This window comes from Ziziphus jujuba, chromosome 6 (assembly GCF_031755915.1).
Source record: "Ziziphus jujuba cultivar Dongzao chromosome 6, ASM3175591v1".
NCBI classification, from domain to species: domain Eukaryota; kingdom Viridiplantae; phylum Streptophyta; class Magnoliopsida; order Rosales; family Rhamnaceae; genus Ziziphus; species Ziziphus jujuba.
In genome coordinates this window covers 15,403,779-15,416,542 of record NC_083384.1, presented here as the reverse complement: position 1 = coordinate 15,416,542, position 12,764 = coordinate 15,403,779, and the positions used below count along the sequence as shown (strand labels likewise).

The 12,764-nt window shown below is 36.1% G+C and overlaps 1 protein-coding gene across 1 annotated transcript in view; it reads right to left on the bottom strand.

The window, feature by feature from the left end:
• The window catches only part of LOC107430407 (uncharacterized), a 46,784-nt gene that overhangs the window by 2,314 nt on the left and 31,706 nt on the right, over positions 1-12,764 (bottom strand). Inside the window, exons 44-61 of the mRNA XM_048464611.2 lie at positions 12,385-12,427; positions 11,689-11,813; positions 11,042-11,545; positions 9,319-10,092; positions 9,145-9,218; positions 8,695-9,043; positions 8,517-8,615; positions 8,285-8,440; positions 5,945-6,126; positions 5,225-5,746; positions 3,883-4,060; positions 3,634-3,770; positions 2,843-2,969; positions 1,902-2,123; positions 1,464-1,823; positions 709-867; positions 341-625; positions 52-267 (exon numbers count right to left, since the gene is read on the bottom strand). Coding sequence (XP_048320568.2) covers positions 52-267; positions 341-625; positions 709-867; positions 1,464-1,823; positions 1,902-2,123; positions 2,843-2,969; positions 3,634-3,770; positions 3,883-4,060; positions 5,225-5,746; positions 5,945-6,126; positions 8,285-8,440; positions 8,517-8,615; positions 8,695-9,043; positions 9,145-9,218; positions 9,319-10,092; positions 11,042-11,545; positions 11,689-11,813; positions 12,385-12,427 — 4,512 coding nt within the window. The remainder of the gene's footprint in view (positions 1-51; positions 268-340; positions 626-708; positions 868-1,463; positions 1,824-1,901; positions 2,124-2,842; positions 2,970-3,633; positions 3,771-3,882; positions 4,061-5,224; positions 5,747-5,944; positions 6,127-8,284; positions 8,441-8,516; positions 8,616-8,694; positions 9,044-9,144; positions 9,219-9,318; positions 10,093-11,041; positions 11,546-11,688; positions 11,814-12,384; positions 12,428-12,764) is intronic.

Below are 12,764 nucleotides of genomic sequence, written 5' to 3'. Positions count from 1 at the left end.
TAAAAATCAGCATTGGTAAAACAAAAATCCTTGATATGGATAAAAACACACCTGCTTTCTGCACAATGTGCATCGACCTTTTGATTCTTGTTCACTGCTCCAAATTTTTGAGAAGTTGATAGTGTGTTTGACGAATCTCCTTTCATTAGATGCAGAACTGTATGATGAAATCTCTCTTGACTGAACAATGGCCTTTTTTATTGTTCGCGGTTCTCTACCATCACCTTCACTCCAAGCAAAGTACACATGTCTCTGGCTTGATGGAACCTGGGAGTGGAGAATCAAATCAGCCTTCCATATATTATCCTTTCAGAGAAATTAAAATTTGTGCAGTGCTAACCTTCAAAATTAGGCATTTCATGTCAGACTGGTAGGCTTTCCACATCTTATTGATTATTGAACAAATCCTAACAGCTTGGGGTACTCTTCCCTCTATCTCTTCTTCAGGACTGCCCTTTATAACTCGTACAAAACTTTCTGATCTCCTAAAGTTTTTCAGATGAAGGATCAAGTGAGATGGTCGATTGTGCCCTGCTTTAGTTAATTCCACAGCCATGAGTTCTTCCCAAGGTACGTCCCACATAATTTTGCAAGGTTTCTTATCCATCTTGTCTGGATCCGGGCACTAAGAAGCAAATTGTCATTGGTTACTGTGAATCTGATAAAGAACAATTTTAACTATACCAAGGGATGGTTTCTTTCACTAACCTGCAGCAGCATGACTCGCTTATTTGTCACCAAAGCAATCCTTTTGCTAGGCATGACAAAATGTTGTTCATAATAATCAGACCATGCATATTTTGAGGGCTCTTTGAATATTTCAGTACAGCCAAAATGCCTACTTGCCTCCGCAAGGTGAAGTACCATCTAGGATACAACAAAAGAAAAAAAAAATAGAGAAGTAAGGAAAATGCTGTTTATCAATTAGAAAATAGGAATACACGCCCAGAATGATACATTCTGTGTTGGTAGCATGTGTACTTGCCACATTCACAACATTAACAGATACTTCTACCTCACGTTATAGACATGCAGTCATAAATATTTTACAATAGTGCTTCAGATTGATGTAGAGAATTACAATAATGAGAACTCCAGAAACTTTATTTATATCAATAGATAATTTATGGGACTTAGTTTATCCGAATTATAATAACAGTGGGGCAAGTAGATCTTATGATCCCTCAATTCTCTTCTTTTACCCCTCAAATATCAAAACCTTGGAGCTGTCTCTTTCTCAATCTTCCTCTGTCCCAGCTGCCTCCAAATTAATGATTACCTATTAGTAACTTATACCCCAGCATACAAGGTTTTTTCTTAACTTGAAATACTCATTGCATTCAAATGCATTACTCTTTTTGTAAAGTTTACATATTAGAGCTTCTGCTTTTTACTTTTCAGTTTTATTCGAGCAGAAATTTTCAGCATTGCATATATATTAAGGCAAATGTAATTACATGTACCTGTCCAAGAGCTTCTCTCTCACAATACTCCCTAAGTATACCATCTGCATGGAAAGCCCGTGGATTTCTAACTCTTTGGAATGTGGTCTGGCTACTTAAAGCCTCTAAGCATTTAGAGCAACTTGCTCCAATTCCATCAACAGTCAGTGAGAAGAAATCTAAAGCTCCACTAACTGGTTGTACAATGAATCCCAAAAAAGCTTGTCCAAGTCCATGTGCAAGTCCTAATAGACCATTCTGTCTGGCACTCTCCACAGGCTTTTTTACTACTCCAGATACCCCAAAGGCGACACCTTGTGCAAGGGCTTCTGTTCCTTGGATTATTCCATCACCCACCCCAGTTATTCTCCTTGACCATACCTGATCCCATGTGAGAGTTAGGTTTCAAACTTTACCACAGCTGTAACTTCTTTTTAAGACTTGGAGAAACACACTTACTTGCTTTGACCGTAATTGAAGAAATTGTCCATCAGTTGAAAGTTCAGCAAACCCTTTACTAAGAGAAGCTAATGTTGAACTTGTCATCCCTAGTACATCCACTGAAAATATCAAATGTAAAGGATTATGTATCAGATCCCTCCAGATACGGTTAACAATAGCAGTAGCAATAGAACTTTGCCGCATGAATCTGTCTCTGTGCATCACCCTTCTTAGGTGCACCTGGAATAAAGGAACATAATGTCATTTCTTGCCGTATCCTTGCATTCAAAAAGGTAAATGACATTTATGCATTTGTTCGGTAATATGAGAAAAATCTGTTTTGCAGGTTTTTTTTTCCTTACAGAAAACGTCATAAGCATAAGAAATAGTCGATGTAACAACTTTCAGTTATAGAATAAATAACCAATTTGGAATCCTAGGCCAAATGAAAGTACAAATTTGGGTAAGAAACAGAACTTTCACTAAAACCTAAGAGCATGTTTGGACTTCAGAATGCCGGACTACAGATAAGCTGGACTAAACAGTCTAACTCAGTGGCTAGTGTGCATCAGAGTTGGCACAAATGACTACAAGGAAGCGAATTGGATAATGCTGGAATGGAGTAAACCAGTTCCAAGATTTGTCTATTTAATTCCTCCTCAATTGCATACTACCCATGTCAGTGCTAACTGAGTCTGTCCTCTCTGGCTACAGTCTTATGTACCTGCTAGTCACCATTACCCTTTCCTCACTCACTGCCCCATCCCTCCTCAATCTGCTTCCATCTAAGCCCAAGTATTTTCCAGACAAGCATCCCTCCTTATTCAGAATACTTTGGTTAACAACATCAATCCTAAAGTATAAGGCAGCAAACCCACCTAGTGCTAACACAAAACACAACAATTCCAAAATGGCAAAAAAGAGTAGATGCAACCCCACGACAAGTAAAGAGACTCAACCTGAAACTTGAATGCATTTCCAATGGCTGATAGAATAGGGCTCCAAACACCTAGAACCCCATGAGGTCTCTCAGCTGGTGCTGTCTCCAATGAAACCTTCAGCCTTATTTCTGAAACATCTACCAAGCTGGAACAATCAAAAACATAAATATCATTATGTAAGCATACTGAATCACAAAAATTATGTAGAGTAACAAAGAGAGTGAAGAGAGAAGGAAATAGACAGACTAACGAATAAGAAAATAGATGGAGTAGAATTAGATGAATACGGAGATCATTAGACAAATATTCAAGAAAGAAGAATAACAGAGAGAACCCCTAAAGGACAAATAACTTTATTCAATTAATTCATAATCTCACACTTTGTCTGATAGGGTTCTAGTGTTACTTATATTAAAACCACCTACTAATAAAACATCATAATATTAAAATAACAGATCCCCTAATTATTCCATTCTTACTCTCACTCAATAATATTGTAAAAATAATTTTGCAATACATCCATGTGCTCAACGTAAATGTTCATGCAGCATCTAGCACACATGAAACTGTCAGATAACAAAATTATTTTATTTCTGGTAACTGGTCAAGGAGATCAATTAAAATGATGATAAAATGGAAGTTGCTTCAACAAATGTAAGGAAAAACATAATGGACCAATGCAGAAACTGGTAATGATAAAAAAATTTTTTTGCAAAGCATCATAGATTATACAGAAAATCAGACATATATTTCAGCAAGTACAATATAAACTGCAGTTTCACCAGACAAGAATGGTTCAAGATACTTACCCAACACGTATTTCTGGATCAACTTCTGTAACATTAGAACTTTTAGGAATGCGGTCCAGTTGAAGAGTATTGTAGAAATCCACCAAAGCCCAAATTATTGGTTCATGAATGTTAAGTCTCCAGCATTTCTCAGTTACCTATGATGACAAAACAACTTTTAAACAAACCCACATCATTTATCACATGTACAATGTAAGAAATAACGTTTGTTTCCTCTAAATATTAAGCATTGCATTAACAAAGCATTACCCGTATATACACATATGGGTAAACCTGGATGCCATCAGTATTCTCATTACGCATTGTGATAGTCATTTTGAAAACTGGATGATTAATATCTGAGATTGCCTCAGGTGCTAACAGCACTGGCATCAAAGTCAGAGGGAGTTGATTGTCCAGCTGCAAATGTCCCAATATGAGCTTGAACCTGGCACAAAGGAAACTACACACTCAACTTGTTTGCTTGAAGCATCATAGTAACAATTAAATTATGGGAGTAATCGTGGATCTGAATGTGCTAACTTATATGGGGAAGATGCCTCAATGCTAATTGTAACAAGAAAAAAGAGAAAGCCCATGCCAAACCCTTCTTCATGCTTTACTTTAAAAACTTTTAAAATAGCTCCTTGATAGGTGCAGATTGAGCCTCTCATCCCAAACAGTTATAAACATGCTAATAGTCATACAACTAGCTTTTCTCATCCAAGAAGGTAAGCAATACAACACATTTCTCTCTCTCTCTCTCACACACACACACACTCTCTCTCTCTCAAACACAACACTAAGATTGATAAAGCAAGCAAGTTGGTTTTCTCTATGTTTTCACCAAATTTGCCAGAAGATCTCCTTCCCCACCCCCACCCCCCCCCCCCCCCCCCCCCCCCCCCCCAAAAAAAAAAAAAAAAAAGGGAAAAGAGAGAGAGAGCCCATAAGGTCAGTAGAATACAACTTTTCCATTAAAACCAAGGTACATGCTTATTTAGAGTGGTAGGTAAAACCATTAAATAGTGCCAAGGGTGTACAACCGCCATATATAACATGGAATAATAAATGCAATCTCGGGCAACATTGAAGGATATTTTGAAGTACTCAAATAGAAAATTCAAAGGCCCCATAAAAAGCTTCAGGCAGCTAAATCTCACTGATACTAATCACAGCTTGCAGTGCTAGGGCTTTCCTAAATAGTGAAAATTTAGGCTCAAATTGAAATAATCTTTAGTATATTTTCTCTAATAAATAATATCTACCAATAATCTTAGGATATTCTCTCTATAAATAATATATACCAATCTATGCAATCCTACTTTCATTTCCCTCTCAAGAACTTTCTTCAATGTTAGTTCATAAAATTCTTATTCATATCATCAAAAAAACATTAAAAACTTGGCATAAATGGAAAAAATTGCTATATCTTCTCATTATACAAAATGTAAAACAAATTTAGAAAAGATTGCACTCAAAATTTCATGTCTTTTGTGAAGGACAGTAAAGTGACAATAAAGTGACTAAACTTTGAATGGTACTTGAAATTGAGAATTGCAATATGCTGTGGAGCAAAAGCTATTAGACTGAAAGAACTTGATGCTCTAACCTGCTTGTTGTACCACCATCATAGCCAGTCGAATATGATACGAAGACTCTCTCGAAATACAAGTACGAGACTTCCTTTGGTCTATGATCTACAATAGAAATCCCAATGACTCCCAGCTCGATTATAAGCTCCAAAGGGGAGGCATTGTTCTGCGTCTTACTCTGCACATGAGAATGACCCCAGTTTCCAGCAACCAGCATACACCTAATTTCTTCATCTTGATTTGACCTTGAAGTCCTATCATCTGTGAACCAAACAACCTTGATATCACCCATTTCTACAACATGGAATTTCAGTCCTAGTTCCTCATTCTCTGCAGAACACAATCCAGTTCTTTCCAAATCGAGCTTCCAAACACCACTTTCACTTCCACTATCAACGATAACATCTATAAATTTTTGGCCATATGGATCCTCCCAAGAAAAATTTGTAGTTGACAGAGGTTCTACGCGAATCCATGCATTTTCACCAAAACCAGACTGGCAAAAGCTGATTGGCTTGCAAATTGTTCTATTTTCGATTCTGCTCAATAAAGCTTGATTAGGTTAGTCAACATACAGTAAATTGTGCTTACAAAAGAAACAACTTTGGGTATTAGTTAGTACGGGAATAGCATGGATACATAAGCAGGTAAATGGAGAATATGGCATAATAATATGTATTTTTAGTAACATCCATTGACTCACTCAGATATATAAAACTATGCTCGATTTTGAATACCTTATAGGACCATTTGTTGATCCAACACGGAAAACAATGATGAAACGCGATCCCTCTTCAAAGCCTCTGATCTCTGTCTTCAATGAAATCCGAGAACCATTATGCCTCCTTAAAGCAAGATAAAAGGTGTCCTCCTTTACAATTTGAACAGGAAATGACCAATTGGTTCCTTCTAAACGAACCTAGATATGAAACAGATAGGATTATATTAACACTAGACTAAAATACTAATGATTAATAAGAATCACAATATTAAAAGAACAATAAAGTGGAATCAATTAATTTCATGTCAAAATTATTAAAAGGGTTTATTGTATTATTAGAATTAGGTTGTTTATAAGGGTGTTTTAGTAATCCTGTCAAACTTATAACTATAAAGTTGATACGTCAGACCCCTCTAATTAAGTAGTTGTTACCTTCTTCCAACTTTGCTTAAACTCTCTATCCCAAGTCATGGCATCAGAGCCAACGATTTTGTAGGGAACAGGATATGTTCTTTTTTCTTGGTATCTAGAAGTTCCCTAAATTTGCTTCTAATTTAATAACAGAGTTAGAATCTTCATTTTTTACTTTCTCTTCTCTCTCCTCCAATTTGTATCAGTTCTTAGACCCAGCAGCCATGCTCCATTCATTAAGCTTCTTTCAAATCCTGCCATCACCATATTAAACATATTTCCCTCCAAAACCACTAGCAGATAATCTTCTACTGCCATCATTCAAGATTTTCTATTCTAGTTATGATCCACTGCTTCTCTAGTTGAAGTACTATTTCCTTTGCTTAAAGAATATGCTGGTCCTTGGTTATGAACTTATTTCTTCCCCATAAATTGCTTAGGCATGATGATCCTTACTGCCTTGACAATCCAGCATCTCATTTCCTAGCTGCGGAGGCATGATGGTCTTTACTGCCTTCATTAGATCCTAGAAATGCTTCCCCTAATGGCTACCTAAATGGAATAATTTTTTGGTACTTCAAGAAGGAAGGAGTACAGGTATACCATGCAGTGTCAATAAATAACAAACTTGTCAGTTCCATATATGGTAATCAGATCACTCAGTGATTGTTCTTAAAAAAAATCAGGTACGGTGCTTCTCATAGTCCACAGGCATTGAGCGAGAAGTTAAAAACTCCAATTGCAGAAAATGTTATTGTTATTGTTTATTAAATAACAAAAAATGCTTAAATTGATGTCCAATATATCCCTCTGTGTATATACATACATAAATGCAGATACACAATAGGCATTAGAGATATTCATAATTTCAGTTTTGACATGGTAAGGATTTCATGAGGAACTTAAAGAAAGTACATGTCGTGTCAACTGCCATATAGGAAAAGGAATTTCAATCAACCACTAATAATAATTAAGATTGGGTAGGTTTTATGAGTTATGCTTTCCCTATTTAGGTTTTGTTTTTTAAAAAACAATATGTCATTGTTTTGATGAAGTGGGTTGACACATAGTAGTCACAGGAGTTCATCTATAAGTCCTTCATGATATCCTAACCATATCAAATCCCTTCATAATTTTCAAATCACAAGGTATACTTAGCAAGTCAATCATGACTCATTTTGGGTAGCCATATGATAAAATTACAACCTACAAGCACAGGATCATAAATCTACTACATGTTACAAGGGGTAGATACTTCTTAGATTTTGTTAAAGCGGCTGATTTTCTTGCAAATACCAGTTACAGCTGCAATTTAGGATTTTATTTTCTGTAGAAACCTCCTAAAGGAGTTGGATGTTTTGTTGAAGCTGATTGTATGGGTGTCATGGACACTAAGAAATTTTAATAAGGTTTCTGGGGTTATACCCCCAGTTTAACCCAAAGAAAATAAAAAATAATGTATGCTTTGTATGCCTTGACCATGAAATATAATATTTCTAACAAGTATTTCCATGCATTTATTACAAAACAGACGTAACATATTTACGATTAAAACATATAAGCATATTTGATGTTAAATCATGCTACATGCTCATTGGTATAGCATTGAATATGTAAGAGGACTAACTAATCTCCTCTACATAGACTTATATTGTTTCTTTAACTTCCACTACCTCGATTCATTTTCAAACCTATCCTCCAACCACCTTTATCTTTGTCTGCTTGCGAGTCCCTTGAACTAACCAAGCCTTTTCATTAGAAGTAGCTAAGATGCTAGTTAATAGGCTCAACTAAGACAAGTTGATAAGCAATATAGATCCATCAATTAGTCCAATATTTGAGTTCAATTGCAAGTAAGGTAACAGGTATTTCTTGCTTCAATAGATAAAAGACAGTGACACAACTTATATTGTTAACAATAATGTAACAAGAGCCAGACACTAACCTGGAGTTTATCAGGTTCGCTACCTTCATGAGATACAAAGGAAACTCTTGAATCTGATGCATGAAGAACCTTCGGTTCATCTTCATCACATAACTTTATAAATATGTCTTGGCCAAGTCTGTTTGTAAAAGTCATAAATGGTCGGACAGAGATCACCTATAAAAAGAGGCAATGAGTCAAAACACCTCATATTAGAGTTCTCATAATCCAATAGTCATACTTCTATAACTACCTTTGTTGGTACGGTTTGATAGGGGCATGGCTTTGTGGTAATAAAAAGACGCATGCACTTGCCTTCAGCATTATAAGCATAGAGATCCAATGATCCATCCTAAGAACAAGAAAGCAATGCTCTTAAACAAAAATATTCAGAGGGAGAGTGGCTACATTAAAGTCTATATTGAATCTACCATGTCACCAAGGGGCGAAAGATCTTTAACAGGTCCAAACTGCTCCTTGCCAGACTGAGAAATAGATACTGAAAGGCCCAACAACTTGAAGTTTAAGGCTGAAGCAATTGTATGGCCTTCATGTATCTCCTCTTCAGTTATTTCCTCAAGAATAAGTTTATTGTTCTTTTTAGACTGAAATGGAATGCTGATCTTCCGTGTATGTCCTTTTCCCATCATATCTAGAAGCCTATATGTGAGTGGGGGGCATCGAGCAACATCAAACCAATAAGGAGCATAAACTCTAATGATCTTAGCCTCCAGAGGTCGTTCTTTCTCAAAATTTTGTTCAAGAATGACTTGAACAATCCTACATAACCCACAATTATCACCACATCAGTCTACAAGAAAAAAATGAACTTACACAAAGACTAGACAATAATGGGCAACAAGATTCAAGAAGTTTTGAACCTTCCAGATATTGAACTTCTCAAACTTATTGTTTTAGATGGAACTTGGTGAGGGTGAGTTAAAACAACGGCTTCCTGTGCAATAAAGAAAAAGGGTCAAACATGGAAAACATTCAGTGCAAACACAAATAAAATTATAGGAGTAATCAGGAACTAGTTTGGCATTAAGTCTCACATTTACAGGGAGCCACCCTCTCTGCGGAAACAGTGAAAAGAACAGAGGGTTTCTTATGTCAGCGTTATAAACATTCAGAGTCTTTCCAGGAGAAAATACGCCTCTGGAGCAGACAACAAAATTACCATTTGTTTGCATCTCTAAAACAGAAAACTCAGCTGCAAGGGGAAGGTAATTGGTGATAGATAGTGGGGACTTGACCACAATTTTCCAATCCTGTATAGGATCAGAATGAATGTCTTTTGCAATCTCTGTTGCTTGTACACTTACACAAAACCACAATTTTTGTGAACCGCTTGAAGAAGTTCCAGTTATCTCATTACAATACAACAGTTCCTCAGTTTCAGCGAGAGCTGAGACAGCTATTTCAGACGTTACAATTTCTTTGCTCAAATCCTCTGATTGACCAAGCCTATCCACCACAGAACTCCAAGAGTATTCAATAGGATTACCAAGACTGGAAGGCCTAATATGCAATGTATATGATCCAAGTTGTGTTGACCCAAATAGAGGAAGAGCCTCAATGTCTCCAGGTCTCAAAGTTCCAATATGTATTTCCTTCTTTAAATCACCTGATATACATTTCCTAGTCCTGATCCATCTCCTTTGCCTTGCATAGTTTACAAACCTTAAAGGATCATATGACTCAGGCCATTTCAGATTTTCCACATCAGGAGCATAGACCCAACCGTCAGCAGTGTTTACAGATTCCATATCCAAATGCCATTCATCAATCCATTCCCAGCCTGATGGTAACTCAACTCCGGAATTTACCTACAGAACTAACAGTAATTAGAGACAAATTAACAGCACCAGAACTAGTAATTGACTGCTCTAGGGATGCCTAGATTTTGAAGGATCTTAGCAAACTCCCAAGATATTATATATCTAAAAATGAATTGATGCTTAAATAGTTTGTAATCATAACATTTCATATACTAGGTACTTGACACTCAAGATAGGTTGAAATTATTGAATTGAAAACACTACGAATAAGAAAGGTCAAAGAGAATAACAGTCGAGGAATAAGTAAAAGATTCCATCATTTCACAGAAAGCAATGCAATATAGAAGGCAGAGAAGTCAACTGCAAAATATTCACTCATTACGAGGACAAATAAGATTTTCAGTAAAAGCACAACATACATATAAAAAACCACCCAAAAAACATGGGTCCACCGTATAAAAAAGATGGAATGAAATTGACATGCTTCTGGCCATAATGGATGTTTCCTTGAAGAGGATACACAGAAGAAGATATCTTAACAGTAAACTGACAGGTGGAGTAAAAAAAGCAGATCCATTCAAAAGTAGCAATAGAATTCTTAGTCACGTTTTAAAGAGCTTTAAAAGCAATATTCACATGAATTCTACAAGTTTTATTATTAATTTTTGGTCAACCGACAAATTTTATCATTGATCAACAAAATATAGTGTGTGTAAAACTTGTACTATAGAAAGTTTGGTTTGACATCCTGGAAATAATCAACAAAACTAATTAAAATAAAAATGAGAGAATAAAATCTTGCTGGTTTGAGTCTCATGTGAATCCTGTTCTATGTAATTAGCATCATTATGTCATATTAAAGTTGAAAGTAAAAAATTAAAGATCACATTTCAATAATCAGAAACAGTTGATAATAACACAGAAGAGAACTGTGACTTATGCACCTAAAATGGCAGTTATGTATGGCATGTAAGAAACTACTTATCTTATAACTTACTTGATGGGATCCTCCACTTTCAGAGTTGTTTTGGTCTTTGAAGCCAACCCAACCGATGGTTGGGCTATACTTTTCAGTTTCAAAATATTCGTCTGTATGTAATCTATTACAATCAATTGGTAAGCCTTCAGGAGTACTTGCATCAATCAATGGCTTTATGTCTTCTCCTGAAACTTGGGGTACAAGGCACAAATCAAGTATGAAATCTGTTTTGTTACATACTGAAACCAGAGACCTAATGTTTACATATCTGTTGCCATCCTTCACACTAACTTCGCTGGCAACAACATCATTGCCTAATCGCCAACAAGCAGCAGATGCAGCATAGTTTAGCCTAACAGTCGTCCAAGGGCCTTCCCTGCTTGGACTTATCTGAATAAATCCAGATTTTCTTTCACTAATAGCAGATTGATCATTGTTCCGAACATCAGATCTCGGTGACAAGAGTATGGCACATCTCATTCTCCCACATGACCTTTTCCAATTGTTTCCCTGACTCATATTCTGCATAAATATCATTCAGACAATAAGATTCATATTTAATAGTGGAAGCTGAAGAAACTCAACCTTATAAAAGCAAGACTGCAATCTCATAAAAGCAGATTACAAGTTTAAAAGAAAATTCTAGAAAGTTGACAGAACATCACCATAGACTCTGCAGGGGATAATTCTAGCCAAGTCCATTTATTCAAACTTTCATATGGATATGTATTCTCATCAATGTTTCCTGCTATCTGAGTTAATGCAGCAGAAAAGAACCCCACAGGTACACCTATAAATCAACATGATCTCATGATAAAAGACAATGCACAGGTTAACCAAACAAAAGAGCCAATTATCTAGAGTAGAAACTCTGCAGAAAGAACTTTACCAAGAGAGAGAGAGAGAGATAGAGAGAGAGAGAGAGAGAGAATAGAAGAAGATATCCCAATCACATAATTGGATGAAGAGAACGAGTCCCAACCTAATTGATTTTAATAAGCTGAGAGTAAGAGAGAGAGTAGAAAAGCAACAGAGATCAATTGGAAGAGGTGGTAGAGTTTTAATGCTAAGAACAATATGGGCAGTTTCGATATTAAAAGTCCAGAGAAAATTTATCTAGGCCAAGGGTTAATAGCCATTATAGCATATATTGGCCAATAATTAGGGGCATCATAGATTCAACCAATTCTTATGTCATATTTTAAATTATTCATGGTGATCCACTGATGTTTGAATTTACTAACGATCTCAGGATTTTTTCCTGCTGATTATTTAAATGAAATCCTTTAGCATGCATATCAGAACCCATATACACCCCCTCCCACTTCCACTCCCAGACAAGAGAGAGAGAGAGAGAGTACCTTTTCCCAGGTCCGTCACAATCAATTCCAACAAATAGTGATCCTGTACAGAAAGGACTGAATGTAAAAATAGGACCATCATGAATAAGCACGGAGAAAATCAAACTTTAAGAAGGAAATGTTAGTGTTACAGTCAATCCCCAAAAGGGAAAATGGATATACAGAAATTTCACAATGATAAAAAAGACAATAAACAATACAAATCTTTAAAAACATAGAAAGAGATGCAATTCTAAACACAAGACTCATTATATCAGAAAAGACCATATATACAGATCTGATGTTAGTTAAGGTTGGTTAATGCATAGAAGGGTGGAAGTAGCAATATAACAGAGGGGGTAGACTTACTTTGGTACAATCCAATATTCCAGGAAACAACC